We start from the raw sequence: 20,221 nt of genomic DNA, 5'->3' as shown, positions 1-20,221 counted from the left end.
CTCCTTTAAATATAATTCCATATATATTTAAAGGAAGAAAACAAAGGAGAAGTTCAAAATGTTTATGGTGGTTTCTTGTTGTCTAGAAATTGAATAAAATCAAACTTTTTATAGTCTTTTTCCCTCTAATTACCCAAAAGGTCTTTTGCAAACTAAGACACGAGTGCTTCTGCCTGTTTTTTAAGACAAAGAATGTCACCCAAAACTTCGTCATTTTTTCTTAATATTCGTAAGAGTAACCAAAAGGCTGTAACTTGATTTTTGTTGTTATAAAAGGAAGATTGATATGTCTGAGACTAGCTGCTTTTGTTGTTAAAGGTGTAGCAGCTGTTAAATAATTGTGAAGCCAGATATAGAATGTGTATCTAAGGAGCAAATAATATGCAGCCGTTTTACAAGTATCTGTGGAACATGTAAATACTAGTAAATGGAAAAGAAAGTAAGTTGTAATTTATGTGAATTTCATGAGGGTGTCCTGTGATTGGAAAAATTATAACCCTTCTGATTCTGATGTGGAAGTTGAATTTAATCTGAAAATGACATTTACCTACAGTTCCATTGTCAGCATAGCAGGGGTGGGTCAGATCCCTATACTAGTAAGTCTCAGCCAATGAGCATAGATGTCCTAAAAAGACTTAGTAGAGAAAATACACACAGGCTTCTATTCAATTTTTCTTTAGTGATTAAAATAAGATTGTTTTAAAGTGAAATTTCGCATTTCAGGTTTGTATATAAAATGAAAAACTAGACTACTTTTTATAAAAGAACAAAGTGGGCCGACCATGTGTCTTACTTTCAACTGCGGTCTTTACATTCTATGTGATTTTTAAGTTTTGTTTTCATGACAATGCCCCTCTGTAAATTTGCTTGTCCTCCACGTGAAGCTGCTAAGAGGCGCAGACACCACTGATAGGTCAGATGGACTCGAACTGGACAAGGCGATGGGGTGGGGACTCTGACCTGCAGGTGTCGAGCCCATTTTCATGGCTCACTATGAGAAGTCATTTTTCACATTCTGTAACGTACTCTTAGACTGGAGTGACTATTAAACTTTAAAATGTAAGCATTACGATTCTGAAAATACACATTTCAAGGAGAAACTTGGCTGCTCCGAGCTGGACTCTGCCGCGGCACGTCGTGACGACTGGAAGCTGTCCTGCCCCTCCTGTCCCGCCCCTCCTGTCCCGCCCCTCCTGTCCTCCCCGCAGCTCTCAGGCTTCGAGCACCGCCGCGGGGAGCGGGGCTTCGCGGTTCCACCCGGTGCTCCGGTGCTCGCGAGCGTCGACACGGCGTGCCGGGGTCGCCGGCTCTCCGCGGCCTACCGACAGCGACTTCCTCGGGGCGCCCGTCCGGGGATTGGAGGCGCCGCCGGCAGTGTCCCTGGAAGCTGCGGCTCTTCCCCACCATGGGGAACTGCGCGTGCGCGGACACGCGGGGGCCCGGGTCGCTCCTCCAGACTGCAGGAGACGATCTGAGCAGCAGACGCGCCACGCTGCCCCGCCCCGGAAGTGCGCGCGGCGGCCCCAGCCCCGCCCCGGAAGTGCGCGCGGCGGCCCTGGAAGCGCCGGTGGATGGGCGCGCGGGCGGGCGGCTGGCGCAACGGTGCACGTGAGGCGCCGCGATGAAGTTCGCGTATCGGGTGAGAGGCGGGGGCGGGGCAGCTAATGGGGGGGCAGCGGTCGCGGAGGGTCGTGGTTCGCTTTGTACCCGAGGCTCGTTCCCGCGGGTGGCAGCAGCATCTTAGCAGGGCTGAGGAGGGGTCGGGCGCGGGCGGGGCTGGAGCAGGCCCGGCGGGGAGCCCAGGGGGCCTTCCGGGGGAGCCCGTGGGCTTGAGTGGGGCGAGACCTGCGGCCCCAGACGTGGGGTGGGGCGGAGCAGGCGATCCCACCCGGGCGTGTCCGGGGCTCCCGACCCCGGGGCTGGTGGGGACGCTGGTGGCTCCTTCACCCCTGAAGGCTGCAGGGTCTCCCGCTCTTTCCACTCGGGCCGCCCTTCCCGCTGGGCCCAGCCCTGTCTCACGTCCACTCTGTCCAAAACTGGACCTGGTTTTAACTCCTGGAAATCGTCTCGTGCTGGCGAAGGCACCGCACAGCGCCCGGCCCCTCCTCGGGCCTAGCTTCGCTTTTCTCCAGGCCTCAGAGGGGCTGTCAGGACATGTGCTTCAGGTTACTCCATTCCTATGCTTCAAGCCCTCCTCCGTCCGGCTGGCCATCCTCCTCCCTGAGGCTCTGGGAGCGCTCCCCGCCTAGTCTCCGGATCCTGGCCTGCCCGGCTCCTCCGCACCTGGGTTCCAGCCCAGGCGGTCCCTCCCAGCAGCCTTCCCTGACCTCTCTCTAAGGCAGTCTTTCCTGCCGCTTCTCCTCACCCCTCCTGCTGGATACAGAGAGTGCAGCGCCGTCTGCTTGTGCCCGTTCAGGATGCTCTGACACTGGGTGCTCTTGAAGTCCTTTGTTGGAGCTTTTCTCTTCCTGTCCCCTTTTCCACCCGCATATGCCTCTTGTCTTGGGAGGCTTCCCTGTTGCTCACAGGTGTTTCTTACCCACCTGGGTGGGAGCTCCGGGCTCCCGAGGGTTGGACTCATTTTTTCTTCTTTTGCCCAGGAAATGTCCCAGGAGATGATTGGAGGGGCCCAGGGGATGAACAAGGACCCTGCTGTGGTAGCTCTGTGCCATCTCTTCCCAGATGCTTCACTTAGCCCTTTTCTGGGAGTCAAGACACTATTTTCTTTATATCAAGACAAATATGGATTTGTTTGTTTGTTTTTTCCAGTTTTCAAATTTGCTGGGTACAGTTTATCGACGTGGAAATTTAAATTTTACATGCGATGGAAATTCAGTTATCAGTCCTGTGGGCAATAGAGTCACTGTGTTTGACCTTAAAAAGTAAGTGTGTTAAAATGATGTGACAGTGACAGTTATAGTTGGTATGCTGGAGCTGCCGGTGTCCTTCCTGGCCTTCCTTTTTCCAATACACCCATTAATTAAGGCAACCTGAGAAAGGGGTACTGGATTTAGTAGGCTTAATAGGTCAGTTGTGGAATTCCAAGTTTTTGTTTGTAGTGCTTTGTATCTAGGTCTTTGGTGTCGCTCTTAAAGGTAAGAATCGTATTATTTGGGATCCTGCCTCTCTTGTATGAAGGTGGGATGGTGGGGAGAAGGTATAGCTTAGGGTTAGCACTTCCCTGGGCAGGGGAGGCCCCTGACAGCCAGGAGGCCAGGTGGTGCTGGTAAGGTTGAAGCTACTGTGGATGCTGCTGGGCCTCACTCGTTGGACTGGCAGACCCAGAGTTTCCCTTTCTGCAGCTGGAGGTTAATTTTGGTTTCTCAGGTTGTTGCTTCCGAACAAGCACATACATATAGCTCCCTTCTTAGATTGTTGGGAAGGCTGTGGGCCGACCCTCTCTGCAGCTGGGGCAAGATCCTTTTGTCGCAGAGGCCACCTGGGTCTCTTTTTTGCTCTGCAGTTCTCCACCTGGGTGGCCCCGGGCCTCAGTTTCCCTGTTTGTGAGACTGGGCAGCAATAGTACCTGCTCTGCTCACATGCCTGAGCAGTGCCTCGTGTAGGCGTGCCGGCTCGGCTGCTGGTGTTATTACCTTTACAGCATCTAATGGGCTCTCTAGAGTAATGATTACATATTCATTGAAGAAAACTTAGAAGATAAAATAATAAGATTACAAGCTAGTCCTGACATTTAGAGATATACCTAGTTGTCACTGCTTATTTTTCTGTTTTTGTGCATTTTCTCATTTTAAAAAGTTTTGCATAGATGTGCTGTCACCACAGTTAATCCTTCTTGTTGGATATTTTGCTTGTTTCTGGTTTTGTGGCATACGTGTGTAGGATCCTTTTGGAATATAATTCTAGGGGCAGAATTGGTGTATACAAAGTTCACTTTTAAGGCTTCTAATATGTTTTGCCAGATTTCCCCAAGGGACCATGTCAGTTTCTCTTTCCCTGGCACATGGGGTCTAGTGGGATTGGAGGGGCATGGCATGGGGAGAGTGGACCACAGGTCTGAGGCTGGCCCTGTCTCCCTTGTCTGATGATAGGAGACCAACTGCATGCTGTGGTTTTTGTCTTTCTCAGCAACAAATCTGACACGCTGCCCCTGGCCACTCAGTACAATGTCAAATGTGTGGGGCTGTCTCCAGATGGCCGCCTTGCCATCATCGTGGATGAAGGTAATTACCCCTTTGGGTGGGGACTGAAGGGGCGAGCTGAGGAAGGACTCAGGCCAAACTTTCCTGTGTTTTCCATACCATGGGTCTGGGAAGGGCCTCTGGGGTGGCAGAGAGGCCATCACCTCTGGCTTCCTGCAGGGGGCGTTGCGCTGCTGGTCAGCTTGGTCTGCAGGTCGGTGCTGCACCGCTTCCACTTCAAGGGCTCTGTGCACAGTGTCTCCTTCTCCCCGGATGGCAGGTGAGGCAGGTGGCTTCCCTGGGTGGGATGAGCTCTGATGCACATGCCCATCTGAGACCGACTGCCCGGCTCCTCCCACCTAGGTTTGGGTTGTCACATTGGGCACATGGCCAGCCTCTCCAGAGCAGAAGGCTGGTGCAGCCGGAGTGCCCCTTGGTGTCTATTTCTTCTCTGACTTGGTCCGCGGCCTCCGTCCCGTGGCCTGCATCCTGCGGGAAAAGAGGCAGGACTCAGGGAGGCCCGGGGTGCTGTAGCTGGGCTGTTCTCTCGGAGCTGTCTGGTGTCAGGGCTGTTGCTGGTCTTGAATATCGACTGTGTCCCCACTTCTTTGGTAGGAAATTTGTCATCACAAAGGGCAACATTGCTCAGATGTACCATGCCCCTGGTAAGAAGCGAGAATTCAACGCCTTTGTCCTGGACAAAACTTACTTTGGGCCGTATGATGAGACCACATGCATTGATTGGACCGACGACTCCAGGTGAGGCCATGGAGGCTCTGCAGAGGGGGCTCCAGAAGATGCCCCTGCATAGTCTCGGCGTGGAGAGCATGGATTCACACTTTGGAGTCCTGAAGTTTCACTTTGAAATGTCTCCTGAGCCTTCCTTGGGGCTGGCTGCAGCCCACACTGTTAGGACAGTCCAGTGTGGCTGGTCAGGTCTGCACCACCCCAGCATTTGTGGCTGGAAGCCAGAGCATGAGGTCTGGATCTTGATGAGAGATGAGTGTGTCACCAAACGTTCAAACCAGTCAGGCGAGTTGGGGAGTATGCCAACGCCATGCCCTCCCCTCACAAGGTCCCCATCCCTTAGGCGTCCTGTCACGCGTGTCTCTGCAGGGGGAGGTAGAGGCTGGCAGTGGTGTGGCTTCTATTTGTAGGACCAGACTTGCTTGAGCACCCTGGCCCCAGGTGGCATGTGGGTCATCACACATCTTACATCTCTGCTGTCCCGCCTCTTCACGGCCAGCATTCTGCATGTTGACTCTGTACTGTGGCCAGAATTTTCCCTGATCGGGGTCTCAGGCTGCATCTGGGAGGAGTGAGGAGCTGGCTCCTGTTCCAGGAAGGGCAAGAGATGGGGACAGACCAGGGCAGACGGGTCGTCCTGGGGTGCCCGACCTGTGCTAAAGACTTCCCAGAGCTCACACTGGAGACCCATACAGGGAGAGCAGATGGTATCTGTACATCTCTGTCTGCAGAGAGCAGACAGTGCCTGTGTGGTCAAGGGCAAGTGGCGCTCGGTCGTGAGCCCTGAGGAGGTGTTGCCTCTCTGTCCCAGGTGCTTTGTGGTCGGCAGCAAAGATATGTCCACCTGGGTGTTTGGAGCCGAGCGCTGGGACAACCTCATCTACTACGCACTGGGAGGACACAAAGATGCCATCGTGGCCTGCTTCTTTGAATCCAACAGTCTGGACGTATGTCCCTATGCCCAGTACCCCTAGCCCAACGTGTTGCCCCTGTGAAAGCCCCGAAGCCCTCGGGGCTGAGCCATAAGTCCTCTCCTCCTGAGTGTCCTCAGGCTGCTCCGGGCTGCCTGGGGGATGTTTAGGGACTTGCAGGAGCTGTTGCTGCCCCTCAAGAGCCATTTCTTTCCACATTGGAGGGGTCCTTTAGGGGAACTGGCTCCTGGAAGCTGAGCTGCAAAGAGGGTCCTGGGGCCAGGGTGGTGACTGTGTCACCCTGTGTGCTTCCCTCGCAGCTGTACTCGCTCAGCCAGGACGGAGCCCTGTGTGTGTGGCAATGTGACACGCCCCCCGAGGGCCTGAGGCTGAAAGCCCCCTCGGGCTGGAAGGCGGACCTGCTGCAGCAGGAGGAGGATGAGGACAATGATGAAGAAGACAGGGAGAGCACCATCCGTGGGAAAACTGCGCCAGCTGGGGAGGAGAAGAGAGGGAAAGTGACGTATTCGCGGCTGGCCAAGTAGGTCTCCCCGGCGCACGGGGCTCTGTGTGATGCTCCTGTGGGGGTCTCTTGCCCTCAGAGGGACCTGGACACTGGATCCTGAGGGCCAAGGACCGGGAGGTGCTGAGAACAGTCCCGTGTACCTGTAGGTCTAGGTTCGAGAACCCTCGAGTGCTTGGGGTGTTGAGACCCTGCCCTGTAACCCAGAGGCCCCTGCTGCTGCTTCGGCTGACTACGTTGTGTGTCTGTCCATGTGGGCAGGGCGCAGGGCTGAGGAAGTGGGACAGGCAAGGGGAGGGAGGCCCAGATGGAGACGGCGTTCAGGTGTTCAATAACAGGAATGTGGTAGCACCTAATGTCCAGTGGGAGACGTCTGTGGCTTTGCCAGCTCCCACAGAGTTTGTGGTGGGCGAGGGTCCCTTGGCATGTGGAGGATGCATGGGGGGTGCACTCTCAGCAGCAGCCATGGGGGTCGAGGTGGTGGAGGGGACACCATGAGGACAGGGCATTTGGGGAAAGCTGGAGGGAGAGGCCTGGATGGATCCTCAGCCAGGCAGGAGTGGTCAGTTCTGTACGCCCTACTGGCATGTGTGACAGGCCCATTGGTGGTTGCCTCTGGGCGCTTTGTCGGGTGCTGAGCGGACAGTCTAGCCCCACATAGCCCCAGTGGGACGACCTCCCTCCCCTTGACCTAGACGCAGACTGAGCCCCAGGCCTGTGGACCGCCTGCAGGGGGCGCTGCCCTATGGTGGGGTGCTGGGCGTCGGGCCCTTCTCTGGGGCTGTGTAGGAGGCTGGTCATAATCGCTGGCACACAAGGTTGGAACAGCCATGGGGCAGCCATGGCACCAACTGTGACTGGCCCTGTTGTGCAATTGCCCAGCCTAGACTCCTCCATTCAGCAATTATTTGGCGCCTCTGTGTGCTGGGCTCTGTTGGTGCTTAGAACATACCACCTGCCCTCGTGAGGCTTTCTCTCAGCCAGGAGAGCAGACCCGGAAGGGCAGAGCAATTGTGCAGGGTGACGGCCCAGGGGGCAGGGGGAGGGCTTCATGGATGGTTCCGCTTCTGGAGGGTTCCCTGGCTTTGCACGCAAGCTAATGGAGAGGGAAGAGAAGCAGGACCTTGGAGGGAGGCTAAGCAGCCAGACTAGGGTGGATTTGGGGTGTGCTGGCGCTGACAGGTAGTGGGAGACATGTGAGGGTGGTTGGGGTCTCAACTCTGAGTGCGGAGGGTCAGCCAGGCCCCAGCCAGGGGGTCTGAGTGGACCATGGGTGTCCACATGGACTTGGGGACATTCTAGCTGGAGTCAGGTCTTGGACAGGCACTGGAGGAGACACCAGGAAGAGGGAGGGTTCCTGGAGTTTCCGTGAGGAGGGGTGCTTGCTGGTAGGGAGTGCAGACTGTCAGTGTGAAGGAGGTGGTGGCCCACGTTGGCCCAGAGAGGGCAGCAGGCACTCGTTCAAGAGGGTCGGGTGGAACTTTGTTGGGAAGGGGACATAGGGGAGGGAGGGCCAAGCAGGTGTTAAAGATGCAGGTGCCATTGGGCCACCTTCATCTGGATCTAGATATGGTAGAGGAGGAGGAGGAGGCAGGAAGTGTTGGGATCTGCTGGGCTTCTCTGCGGCACAGGTTGCTCCCCCACCCCTTGCCCACCTCCCTGTGGACTTTGTTCCTTCCAGACCTCCACCAGCCTATGGCTCGGGGTCAGCGATGGAGATCCTTCTGAGAGGCTCCCTTGAAACCCTGTGCTGGAAGTGGAGCAGAGTGCTCTCGGCAGCTGCCAGGGCCTGGAGTGGCGGGGCACAGCAGGGCGGGGCCAGCCTGGCCATGTGGTCTCTTCCCATGCCTCTCACGTCTCCCATCGACTTAGGTACTTCTTCAATAAAGAAGGAGATTTTAACAACCTGACAGCTGCAGCGTATCACAAGAAGACTCGCCTCTTAGTCACTGGTTTTGCTTCTGGAACTTTCCATCTTCATGAGCTCCCGGAGTTCAATCTCATCCACTCCCTGAGGTGGGTTCTCTGCTCGCTCGCCCAGAAGTGGGGGGTTGGGAGGGACAAGCCATGCCTGCCTTTAGCAGTGAGGGCTGTCCGAAGACCGCAAACATGGCCCAAGGGACAGCTGCCTCAGTGAACCTGCCCCAGCCGCTGGCTTTGGTGGGCGAGACGGTGGGTCAGAGTGGAGCGCAGTGTTGCCACCTTGTGGGCACTCTCAGGGAGCTTTGGCCTCGGAGGTGGACCAGGTAGTTTTCATTTTTTGTCCTTACATTTTTCCTTCTGTTCTTCATTTTTGGAATGTAGAAAAACTAAAATACTGGCTTCACAAAACTCAGACATTTTAAGTTTCTCACGCAAGATGTCTTTTGGGGTTCTCTTTGATTTAAGAAAAGTGTCTTGTTGACGTCTAAGGGGTGGGCATGACATTGGCGCAGAACACCACACGGGGACAGGAGGTGTCCAGGTGGCCCCTGCCAGCCCCTCAGCCCACTCGTGTGACCAGCCACTCAGAGCAGGCTGGGGGGTGCTCAGCCTGGGCCTGGTGGACTGGGCTGGGCTGGGCCGGGCTCTGCTCTTGGCTCAGACTTGTACTTCTCTGCGCAGCATCTCAGACCAAAAGATTGCCTCTGTCGCCATCAACAGCTCCGGGGACTGGATCGCCTTTGGCTGCTCAGGTTAGTCTTCGTGCTCAGATTGTAGAAATGGAATTCTCCTCAAGAAAACTTTCCTGAGGTCGAACAGTGGGGCAAAGACCTGGGTTGGGGCCAGTGCAGACCTCCAAGGGCCTGTTGGAGCCCTGAGCAGAGGATTGGGTGGCCCTGGCAGAGTCGCCTCCGAGGGCCTGTTCTGAGCAGGCTCCTCAGGGGCTCCTTTGCAAAGGCAGAGCTAGTGAAGCTTCCAAAATAATTGCCCTCCAGGTTGGGAGTCCTGTGGTTTCCTGCTTGGGTCTCAGCCTTCCATCAGTTCCTTGCATGACACCTTGGTGTTGGTCTCTCAGTCAGGGCCAGCTGCAGAGGTGCTCACTGCTTGCTCTGGGCCTCTACCCATGGTTCCCTCTTGGGAGGCAGGTGGTCCCAGTGCTGACACATGTTGGGTCTTTATCCCACCCCCTCCCCGGTGCTCTGTTCCTGGGACCTGTGTCGGCTGAGAAGGTGGGCTGGGCCCTTGTGTGACCTGGCCTGGTTTCATGTGCTTACAGGCCTGGGCCAGCTGCTGGTGTGGGAGTGGCAGAGCGAGTCCTACGTGCTCAAGCAGCAGGGCCACTTCAACAGCATGGTGGCTCTGGCCTACTCTCCTGATGGGCAGTACATTGTGACCGGGGGTGATGACGGCAAGGTGGGCTCCTGGCCCCATCCTGTGGGCCTCAGGGCACAGGGTGGCTCTGGGGGGACAAAGTCCTTGTGCTGGGCTTTGTCAGCTGGGCTGCTGTGGCCAGGCCCTGAGTTGGGTGCTTGGCCTGGAGTTTGTGGGTTCACCCAGTCTTGCCCGAACTCCTGAAAGATGTTTAACATTTTATTGGGACCTGGATGGAGAGGGGTGGGTTTCTGACTTGGTCTCCTGCATGGTTTTGGCTGCTTGGCGGGAGTGAGTCTGTGGCGGGGCGGTCGCTGAGGGGACAGGAGGCGGCAAGGGGCAGAGGGTCTCTCCACGCCTCAGCACTACTCACCGTGGCCCCTGAGCCTACCTATGAGACCAGTGAGGGGTAGCCGTGAGTACAGGGGCTGCGGTCCACCTGTCCCTTCCACACTCCCACCGCAGGTCAAGGTGTGGAACACCCTCAGTGGCTTCTGCTTCGTCACCTTCACAGAGCACTCCAGTGGGGTCACCGGTGTGACCTTTACTGCCACTGGCTATGTCATCGTGACCTCCTCCATGGACGGGACTGTGCGAGCCTTTGACCTTCACAGGTGATGGAGGAACGGGTGCAGGTGACAGCAGAGGGCGAGCTGCACGCAGCCTTGCCGCCTGGGCATGGGCAAGGGGCGCTGACCTCGACTCCGTTTTCCTGGCAGGTACCGAAACTTCCGCACCTTCACGTCTCCACGCCCCACCCAGTTCTCCTGCGTGGCTGTGGATTCAAGTGGGGAGATCATCTCTGCTGGGGCCCAGGATTCCTTTGAGATCTTTGTGTGGTCCATGCAGACAGGCAGGCTCCTGGACGTAAGAGCAGCACACCCCAAGGGACAGGCCCAAAGAGAGCTGTGGGCCTGGGGAAAGGCCATCACATCCCTGGTGTATGTTGCATGGGCCAATGCACTGGCTGGGGGCTCAGGGAGGGCCCCTCCAACCAACCTGAGAGGAGAGCGGGGAATCAAGATCACAGCCCTGAGGCCAGCAGCATCATTCAAAGGTCTCTGGCATGGCCTGGCCTGCCCTTGCGTCCTCTCACCAACATAGTGTGTGTGACAGCCACCTCAAGCCCTGGCTCGACAGCCACAGCCTCTGTGCACACAAGCATCCAGTGCAGAGCTGCCTGGAGAGTCATGACGGTGGTTTCTCACCTCTCACCTCCTGATATCTCCTCTGCCCGCTGCTGTAGGTGCTGTCCGGCCACGAGGGGCCTATCAGTGGTCTGTGTTTCAACCCGATGAAGTCCATCCTGGCCAGTGCCTCCTGGGACAAGACAGTGCGCCTGTGGGACATGTTTGATAGCTGGAGGACCAAAGAGACACTGGCCCTGACCTCTGATGGTGAGCTGCAGGGGGTCAGTGACAGGAACAGGGACCAGTATCATGATACCCTACCATCGTCCAGCTGTGGTTTTTTTTCTTGCACCCGTGTACCCTGTTCTTAGCTGTGTGCTTGACATAAACCCAAAGTGTTCAAAGAACGATCCTAAACTCAGACTTGCTTGTGTATGATGGCCCCCGTGGTTGGCTAAGGAGCCAGAGCAGGTTGGCTTTTAGTCAGGGAGCTCTGGAAAGGAACATATGATCAGGCTCCTGCTGTTGGAGGAGGAGCCGGGGGCGAGGGGACAGCTCCTGTTGCTTTTGGAGCCTCCCTCCTTGCCAGGGTTGGAGCTTCAGGATGAATTTCTTATGTAGCAGAACTGGTGGCACAATCTCTTGGCCTGGCTTACTGGTGGAGAGTGCCGTGGGCAGCGTGTCTGGGATCTTCCTCAGGACCTAACTTCGCATCCCCATTTAGCTCTGGCTGTGACTTTTCGCCCTGATGGTGCAGAGCTGGCAGTAGCCACGCTGAACTCGCAGATCACCTTCTGGGACCCTGAGAATGCCGTGCAGACAGGCTCTATCGAGGGCAGGCATGACCTCAAGACGGGCAGGAAGGAGCTGGACAAGATCACAGCCAAACACTCAGCCAAAGGGAAGTGAGTGTCGGTTCTCAGGCCAGCAGGGGATGTGGGGCTCATGCCGGGGTGCATTGGGACATCACAGAGGGCTTCCTTTTAGCCTGTTAGGGTCAGCATGCTCTGAGCCTTGTCTCCAACCCAAGGCCCCAATGGCCAGGTTCTCACAGCTTCTTCTTTTTTGCATAGTCCTTTGTCCCGAGACTGTTGAGTGTCTGTGGGTAGAGGTGGGTGGTCCCAAGAGGCCACCTCTTACTTAACTCCCAGTCTCCTGCAGTACCCAACATGGGAGGCATTTGGATTTGCCGAACCCAAGTGCATTCAGCTGAAAGGCTGAATCCATTTCCAAACCTTGGTCACACAAGTGTTGTCATCAGTCTGGTGTTTAAAACAAAAAAGCAGAAGTTAGCCCCTGGTACCTTTGACCTTCATAAGAGTAAACGGCACCTCACACGGCGAGGGTAGTGAAGATATGCATGTCCCCTCATTGCAGGGGGTGGTGTCAGATGGGCTGAGCGAGCTGCCTGCACTGAGCTGGGACTCGTGTCCTGGGAGCGGGAGCAGGGCCCGCAGGTGCGGCCTTGCGGTCTGGGCCTGTCTCTGGGAGCTGAGGGGCTTCCTGTGCAACAGAGGGGTCCCCTCCAAGAGGAAATGTCAAACCCAACTTGCAAGTTCTCACGGGCCTAGACCCAGAAGTGGAATTGTTGGGTTGTATGATAATTCCACGTTTAATTTCCTGGGGGCCACCACACTGTTTTCCACAGCAGCTGCTGCACCCTTTATGGTCCCACCGGCTGTGCACGGGGCTCCAGCTTCTCATGTCCTCCCCATGCCTTTTTGTTAATCAGAGCCATTCTGGCAGATGTGAATTAGTATCTCATTGCAACTTGGGTTTTATGTGCTTGTTGGCTATCTGTATGTCTTCTTTGGAGAAATGACTGTTTAAATCTCTTACCTATTTCTGAATTGGGGGTTTGGTTTTTTGTTTGTTGTTTGAGTTTTAGAAATTCTTTTTATATCCAAGATATGAGACTCTTATCAGATGGATGATTTGCAACTATTTGTCCAGTTCTGTGAGTTATCATCACTTTTTTGATGGTGTTCCTGACATGCAAGATCTTAAGTTCCAGTGACGTCCAATGTGTCTGTTTTTTCTTTTGTTGCTTGTTCTTTTCATGTCATGAGAAGCTGTTGAGCAACCCAAGGGCAGGCTGCCTGGAGGGCAGGAGGTGGACTGGCTTCCTCTTTGTGCCATTGTCAACAGGGACACCCTCACCTGCTCGGTTCTTCTGTGAAAGAGACTTTGGTTGTCAGGAAGCACAAGTGTGTGTCCCTGTCATCTGAGGGTGGTGCTGTCTCAGAGCAGGCTGATGGCACTGCTGGAGGTCATGGGTTTAAATCACTTGCATGAGTTTGGGCTGTGAGCCTCAGTGCTGGTGAAGGGCAGTGCTTGCTTTCTAGAATATGGAGGTAGAATCTTCCCTACTTCCCGAAGTTGGTCCCTTGATGGCCCCTACGTCCACATCTCCTCTCCACCCCAGGGCCTTCACCACTCTGTGCTACTCTGCGGATGGCCACAGTGTCCTTGCAGGAGGCATGTCCAGGTTCGTGTGCATTTATCACGTCAGGGAGCAGATTCTCATGAAGAAGTTCGAGATCTCCTGCAACCTCTCTCTGGATGCCATGGAGGTGAGCCAGTGGCTCTGGGCTAGGGCTGCTTCAAGTGCCAGTTGAGCATGTGAGGCTCCAGAGGTCGGTGTTCCTGGCTTCCCAGGTCCCTGGGCACAGTGGGAGTCTGTGCTGTACACACACGAGGTTGTTACTGGGGGCTGTCCCGCAGGTGGGGTACTGGCACATGGTGGCTCAGGGGCCACTGGAGACCCATAAGGGAGGGAGCGAATGAGCAGGTGCTAGGGCCCTGCCTGGGTGTGGCTTCCTGCCCACACTGTCCACACAGAGTCCACACACAGCCCTCGGCACTCCCTGCATCGCTTGCCAGGCCTCTCCTCCCACTATGGCTCCCACAGGAACTCGGGTTGTGGGCAGGGAGCCTGTGGAAACCTCTGAGCAGGGGTGCAGTTGCCTGGCTCACCTGCTCAGGCCCCATTATGGGGCAAGAGGCTCCTGTGCATGGCTAGAAGCCCACCGCATTCCTGAGTGTGTCGGGGGGAAAGTGTCCTTGACCTTTTCCTGAGGTAGTGGCTGCCCCCACGTGCCAGGTGGACTTCCCTGCAGGCTGAGAGTCCTGCCCCCTTGTGGTGATGGTGATGGTGGCCTCGTCTGAGTGGGCTCCTGTGCCCCGCTGCAGCCGACCTCACATGCATCCCGTCCGCAGCACGCCCTGAGGGAAGGTCTTGTGGATTGGGTGGGGGTGCCATAGGACTCTGTCCCTGTGTCCTCGGGGTCTGTGTGTCCTGTCCTTGTTCTAGACAGGATTAGGGCTTGTCTAGCATTGGTGGCACATGAGCAAGGGAGAGTGAGGTGGCAGGGCCACCTGCCAGAGGCTTGGCTCATGTGGCTTTTACCATTCTAGGAATTTTTGAACAGGAGAAAAATGACAGAGTTTGGCAACTTGGCACTGATTGATCAAGATGCTGGGGAGGATAATGGAGTCGCCATACCACTGCCAGGTGTAAAGAAAGGTGAGCAGGCTCCCCTTCCATGTCCCCGTGGCCCAGGCCACCGTACCATGGCTCTGTCTGCCTTCTTTTCCTGGGTGACCACAGTGTTGCTGCCTTGATTGGGCTGCAGTTCATGAAGTCAGTAACTGTGATGGCATTGTGACGTTTTGGTGGATGGGGCCTGGAGAAGATCCTGGGGCGGGTGCAGGTGCCACCAGTCCTGCCAGGCAGGAGAAACTGCCCTGTGTTGCTGCATGCGGCCTTCCTACCCAGCTGGGCCCCCTCGGTTTGCCCACAGGGCCTGAGCACCCACTTCTGTGCCGCATGGGGCACCAGGAAGATTCTGGTGGGGCACCAGGAGGATTCTGGTGGGCTACCTGCTATTGAGGTGCATTTGTCTCTGAGACAGGTAGAAAGCCAGGTGTTCTGGAAGACTCAGGGACATCCACCAGCCAGCAATCCCATGCACCTCTCTATAGGCCCTGGGCATCAGGTTGAATGCAGCAGACCCCCCGCTGGCCAGGGCCTTTCCTGGAACAGCCCAGCCGTCTGCTGGTCTGGCTGGGTGCCCTTGGGAGCACCTGCTCCACGGGCTCGTCCACTGGGCAGCAGCTCTCTGAGGCCAGCAGCATCCATTGAACCATGGCTTAGCTGTGGCACAGGGCTCCCTGCCCCATCTGCAGACACAGTGGTAGGGCTGCTGCTTACTTCATCTTTGTGCAGGGCCCTATGGCAGAGGCGGCTGCTCTTGGTTGGGTCCCCATAGCCACCTGGCCAGTAGGGAGGACCTGCAGGGTGGCAGCAGCCTGGATATGCTGCCTGTAACTGTGATTGGTTCTCTTCCCCCAGGTGACATGAGTTCTCGGCACTTTAAACCTGAAATCAGGGTGACTTCACTTCGCTTCTCTCCTACCGGTGAGCTTCAAGAAATGGGTTGTTGGTCCTGGTTGGGTGTAGGACCTCTGCTCCCAGGGACAACGTCTGTCTTGGAGTTGCTGGGGGCTCTGTGCTGCGATCTTTCCCCTTGGGTAAGAATGTGACACTGATCCCCCTGGCTGCATGGTTGCCCTTGTCCCCAAGGAAGGACACCAAGCTTCAAAAAGGAGCAGGCCGGGCATCTGCTCTTTGTGTACTGTCTCCCTGAGTGCCCCTCACACACTGCCAGCTCTGGACCTTCCCATTGCCTTTCTTCTGCCCAGCCCCTTCCTCTTGCTGCAGGAAGGAGGGTCTGTGCTAGGGACCTGTGGGGCCTGTCAGGTACACATGGTCCTGGGGTAGTGGAGTTATCAGCAGATGCTGTCCAGCATAGATTGAGGGTGAAGAGCAAGGTGCAGAATAGCTCATGGTGGGTCACTGTCTTGTGAACCAGGGATCTACAGATCCTGGCCCAAGGGCTAAGTCCAGCACCTGATTTTGTTAACCGAGGTCATACTGGGACATGGCCACATTTGTGTTTGCAGATCTTGTCTGTGCTGCTCCCCAGGCACCATGTTGCATTGAGTAGCTGCAGAGACCGTGTGGTCTGCAAAGCCAAATAAATGATCTGCCCTTAATGGAAAAGTGTGCTGGCTTCTGGTATAAGCATAGAGATAAAATGTGTGTACACGTTTGCTTGTGTATGCGTAGAATAGCTCGGGAGAGCATTGAGAGTGACCCAATTGGTTCTTTCCAAAGAGAGGAGCAGGGGGCTGCGGTTGGGGTAGAAGGAAGATGCCCAGGTCCCTCTTGTACTTTCACCTTTTGGATCACAGGAACGTATTCACCACTTCTTCTTTATTAAGAAAAGGGGGGAGGGGGACTTAAATTTTTAGAAAATTACTGCTTCGTTTCACAGGACGCTGCTGGGCAGCAACCACCACCGAGGGGCTCCTCATCTACTCGCTGGATGCCCACATGCTCTTCGACCCGTTTGAGCTGGACACCAGCATCACCCCCGGGCGGATTCGTGAGGCACTGCACCAGCAGGAGTTCACCAGGGCCATCCTCATGGCCTTCCGGCTCAACGAGAGGAAGCTGGTGCAGGAGGCCCTGGAGTCGGTGCCCAGGGACGAGAGTGAGCATTGGCCAGCCCGCAGGGTCCAGGCTGCTGGCCAGGCTTTTCATGTTCTTTGCAAACACAGAGTGTTGCCGTCTTTTCTCATAATTTGAGTTCCTTGCAGAATAAGCGTGGCTTTTCTTCCTTCTTTTACAGTTGAAGTTGTCAGCTCCTCTCTTCCTGAGTTGTATGTAGAGAAAGCGCTTGAGTTTCTAGCTTCTTCCTTTGAGGTGTCTCGTCATCTAGAATTCTATCTTATTTGGACTCAGAAACTGCTCCTGTTGCACGGACAGAAGTTAAAGTCCAGGTACGATGTGTTTCACCTGCTCATTCATCTGTGATGTGAGTCATTCGACTAGCTGCTCTGGGTATATAAGAAGGAAAACTTGGTGCCCAAACAGCAGGAGTGAGGCCTTTACTTACTGTAACACTGCAGTAAGTGCCACACACTGAGGGGACTCTCCTTTTCAGAGCAGGGAAGCTGCTGCCTGTGGTTCATTTTCTCCAGAAGAGTATCCAGAGGCACCTAGATGACGTTTCTAAGCTGTACGTGTTGCTGGCATGGTTGGTGGGCAGGGTGGGGGGTGCACTGTCTCTGCTGGTTCCATACTGAGGATTGTCCCTGTGTTGACTGATCTGGGGGACGAGAGACTCCTCTTGTGGAGTTGCTTATTTTCTCACCTGCCCGGGTGAACTGGCTGCTCCACAGGTGCGGATGGAGGTGGGACATGCCTTGGGTTCAGTTAGAGTCCTTCAGCCTCTCAGGATGGATTCATTGTGTTCTCAGGACTGGACTCTCTCCTGGATTTGCATGTCACTTGCACAGGCTTTGGGGGCTGGTCACAGGGCCTCAGGGCCAGGCTGTCTGGATTCCTGGAGGTGTGACTGCCATGATCCTCAGTTTCCCCAGGAGGAAAATGGGGATGATGATGATAACATAATATCCTCAGGCGCCTGGGACAGTGCCTGACCCACCACAGGTGTTCTGTGAGGGTATCCCCCTTCCACTTCTCCATGTTGTCTCTGTGGCTCATGCAATCTTCCTCCCTTAAGGTCAAGCAGAGCCTGGGCTGTAAAGGCCTCATAGCTTGGCCTTTTGACATCTTCCTTCCCTTGGCCACTAATCAGTTTCCAGGTGTTGCAGCTGCGATCCTGAAGAGTCTGTTCTCTGCCCTGTCCATGTGTCACTCTGTTTAAGGTCCATAGGCTGAGACCTGAGTCTAGGACCTGTGGGGTCCCCATGGTCCCTCAGTTTTTATAGTGAGTCTTAAGAGTTTAAAGCTAGTCCTTCCTCCTCGCCCCTTTTCTTCCCAAGTGTTCTGGCTGCCCTGCAGGAAGGCAGGGGCTGTGTATTCTGCGATCCGCTCAGGGAGAGCTGTGGTCCCTGCTGCGCCGAGCCTTCCCTTGGTGGAGGCGTCCTCAACTCCCACAGCTCTGTAGAAGAGCAGGACTGTGCACCTTCTGTCAGGGTTATTCCTAGTTACTTGATGTTCTTTGGACTTCCTTGTATAGTGATTTGTTGCTGATTTGTAGGGATGCAGCTGGCTTTTGTATGTTAATTTGGGGGAAGAGTCCTGCAGTCATGTCACCTACACAGTGGTGTGCTTTATTTTCTTATTGTTTTACCTCTTAGTTCTATTTCCTTACTGGGTTGTTTTCTATAAGAAATGATTATGTGACTTTTCTCCTTTATCCTGTTAATGTGGGGAATTGATTTGGAGAGTACTCCTCCGCTCTCTAAAACAACTGTAGCTCTGCAGTGGTGCCTTTCTCAAGCATTTAGTGGAACTTGGTGGTGAAACCATCTGGGTTGGCCCAGGGGAAGGGCTGGGGTGGGGAGGATGGACCAGAAGAGAGGGTGTTTTACACTCGGGGCCTTGAAGGCCATCGCTGCTTCAGGACCAAGGGGGGTGGAAGCCAGACTGCCAGTGCAGGGAAGAGAGGAGGAAATGAATTGGGTGGGGAGGGACAGGGTTGGTCCTCACTGGTTTTTCCCAGAGAAGGTGGGTGGGTGTAGGATGGCCAGTATTCTCGGGTAGAATAGAAAATAGCTGTTGCTTCTACTGACCTGATTCCTGTGTGCTGTTAACAGCTGTGACTGGAACCGCTATAACATTCAGTACGCTCTGGCAGTCTCCAAGCAGCGGGGCATGAAGCGCCCTTTGGAACCACCAGGAAGTGAGGCGGAAGCGGGAGCATCTGACGATGACAGTCTGCACCTGCTCAGACCAGCGGCTGGAGATGGAGGAGGAGAAGGGATGCTGGAGTAGGGCCGCCACGGTTGCAATACCGGATTGTTTGGGTTAAGACCCGCAGAAGAGATGAAACCATTGTGCCTTCCGGGCCAGGAAGCAGGAGGCAATGCAGAGAGCAGCTGAGATACCGTTGCTGGTGACCTGTTTCCCATAAGAGTCAAACACGCAGCCACCAGGATAGCTGTTGGTTGGTGCTGGGTTGCACAAACTTGGCACTCAGGGCCCTGGAACCGGGCGGTGTGAATAACAATGAATGTTGAAACATCTGCTGTTGAAAGGCTCACTTTTTGTAGACTCATGAACTTTGTATGAGAGTTAATTATATTTTTAATGTAAGTTTTTGATGACAGACTCAGAGATTAAAAATACGGAATTTTTTCCATAAGTGGGGATTGAGTCTAAACTCAGAATTAGAGTGTTTATGATGTTGCCCGGGTGTGAGAAACCAAATGTCATCCGGGGGGGATCAGGAACAGGTGAGCAGGGTAGGGAGCGCCTACTTAACTCACCTTACGGGGGCGCATGGGAGCCCCAGGGCTGGGATGCCAGTCCTCCCATAAGCTTGCTCAGACCTGCAGTGCCAGCTGTACAAGGGGCACATGGGAGGGGACAGCCCCTCCCCTCTGTGGTGCCCTTGGGAAGGGCTGTTGTGACAGCATCTTGGGCAAGCTTCCCTACCACAGCTGGGGTGCTTGTCCCTGTGGTGCAGTAACTGCGGCCTCTAGAGTCAGGACACCGGGCAGACCCCATGTAGTGTGCCTCACCAACACTGTGGGTGTCATCTGTCAGGCCCAGCCTGTCACTCTCCAGAGGGGTGGCCCACCAGTTGGTGGGCACCACCCGTCTCCTGTGCTCATCTGGGAGGTGGAGTTGATACCTGCCCACCTGCCTCCCCAGGCTGGCGTGGGGCCAAGTGGGCTAGAGAGGAAGTGATGCATATGACGCCCACTACACTGAGGGCTGCAGTGATCACCACCACCTTCAGATAGGTGGGCACTCTGTAGCCTGTCAGCACTCTAGTCACCACAGCATGTGTGCCCAGAGGCCTGCAGATCAGAGGTGTTTGTAGAAACGAGGAGGTCAGGCCTGGTATCATTGGGTGTTTTGTCCCTACACCATATCTGTCTGTAACTTAGACTGGAAAATAGAATCATTGGTGATTACCTATTCCAAAACAGAATTTCCAATATTTCCCTCACCTCAGTCTTTTCTGTGAGTGTCACGTATATGGTGACACACAGCTGAGCGAACCCCTGAGTGACAGCTGGAGGTGGGCCCTACAGAGGGGCCCAGGAGCCTGTGCCTAAGGCTCCAAGAAAGTGGCAGCTGCACCTGAGCATGGGATGGAGGCAGGATCTTGGCCTCCCAGACCAGTTAAATCAGACTGTACTTTTGCATCTCCTTTCTCAAAGCGGATCTGACTTATCTCATGATCCTATCACTATCAATTGATGTTCCTGGATGTGGTGCTGAGGGGAGAAAGGGATGGAGCAGCTGGTCCCCCAGGGACCGTGAGAATCCTGCGTGCCTGTGGGAGCTTCCCCAGCAGTGGGGAACAATCAGAACGGCTCCCTTGGGTCCATCCATAGAAGTGGAGATCAGCCAGGGAGGTCCAGGAACAAGGACAGGAGAACATTCTGAACTCATCTTTGGTTATAACTTATGGAATGTCCCGTGTTCTA

At 55.0% G+C, this 20,221-nt stretch overlaps 1 protein-coding gene across 1 annotated transcript; it reads left to right on the top strand.

The window, feature by feature from the left end:
* Positions 1-1,546: 1,546 nt before the first annotated feature.
* Positions 1,547-18,804, top strand: PWP2 (PWP2 small subunit processome component). Its single transcript, XM_063095865.1, has 21 exons — positions 1,547-1,639; positions 2,770-2,882; positions 4,087-4,181; positions 4,320-4,419; positions 4,755-4,898; positions 5,698-5,833; positions 6,118-6,338; positions 8,193-8,336; positions 8,925-8,995; positions 9,520-9,656; positions 10,080-10,228; positions 10,334-10,481; positions 10,861-11,011; positions 11,469-11,649; positions 13,170-13,317; positions 14,162-14,270; positions 15,099-15,164; positions 16,084-16,302; positions 16,441-16,591; positions 16,756-16,830; positions 18,377-18,804. The coding sequence occupies exons 1-21, from the start codon at positions 1,622-1,624 to the stop codon at positions 18,552-18,554; spliced, it is 2,754 nt and encodes a 917-aa protein (XP_062951935.1). The 5' UTR covers positions 1,547-1,621; the 3' UTR covers positions 18,555-18,804.
* The last annotated feature ends 1,417 nt before the right edge of the window (positions 18,805-20,221 follow it).

Source organism: Cynocephalus volans, chromosome 1 (genome assembly GCF_027409185.1).
Source record: "Cynocephalus volans isolate mCynVol1 chromosome 1, mCynVol1.pri, whole genome shotgun sequence".
NCBI lineage: Eukaryota > Metazoa > Chordata > Mammalia > Dermoptera > Cynocephalidae > Cynocephalus > Cynocephalus volans.
This window is presented reverse-complemented; position numbering and strand designations above follow the sequence as displayed.

Bases quoted from the DNA above. Each gene is read 5' to 3' on its own strand.
- PWP2 (XM_063095865.1), top strand. The intron at 4,182-4,319 runs GTAATTACCCCT...GGCTTCCTGCAG, and splicing joins TGCCATCATCGTGGATGAAG to GGGGCGTTGCGCTGCTGGTC. The intron at 9,657-10,079 runs GTGGGCTCCTGG...CTCCCACCGCAG, and splicing joins CCGGGGGTGATGACGGCAAG to GTCAAGGTGTGGAACACCCT.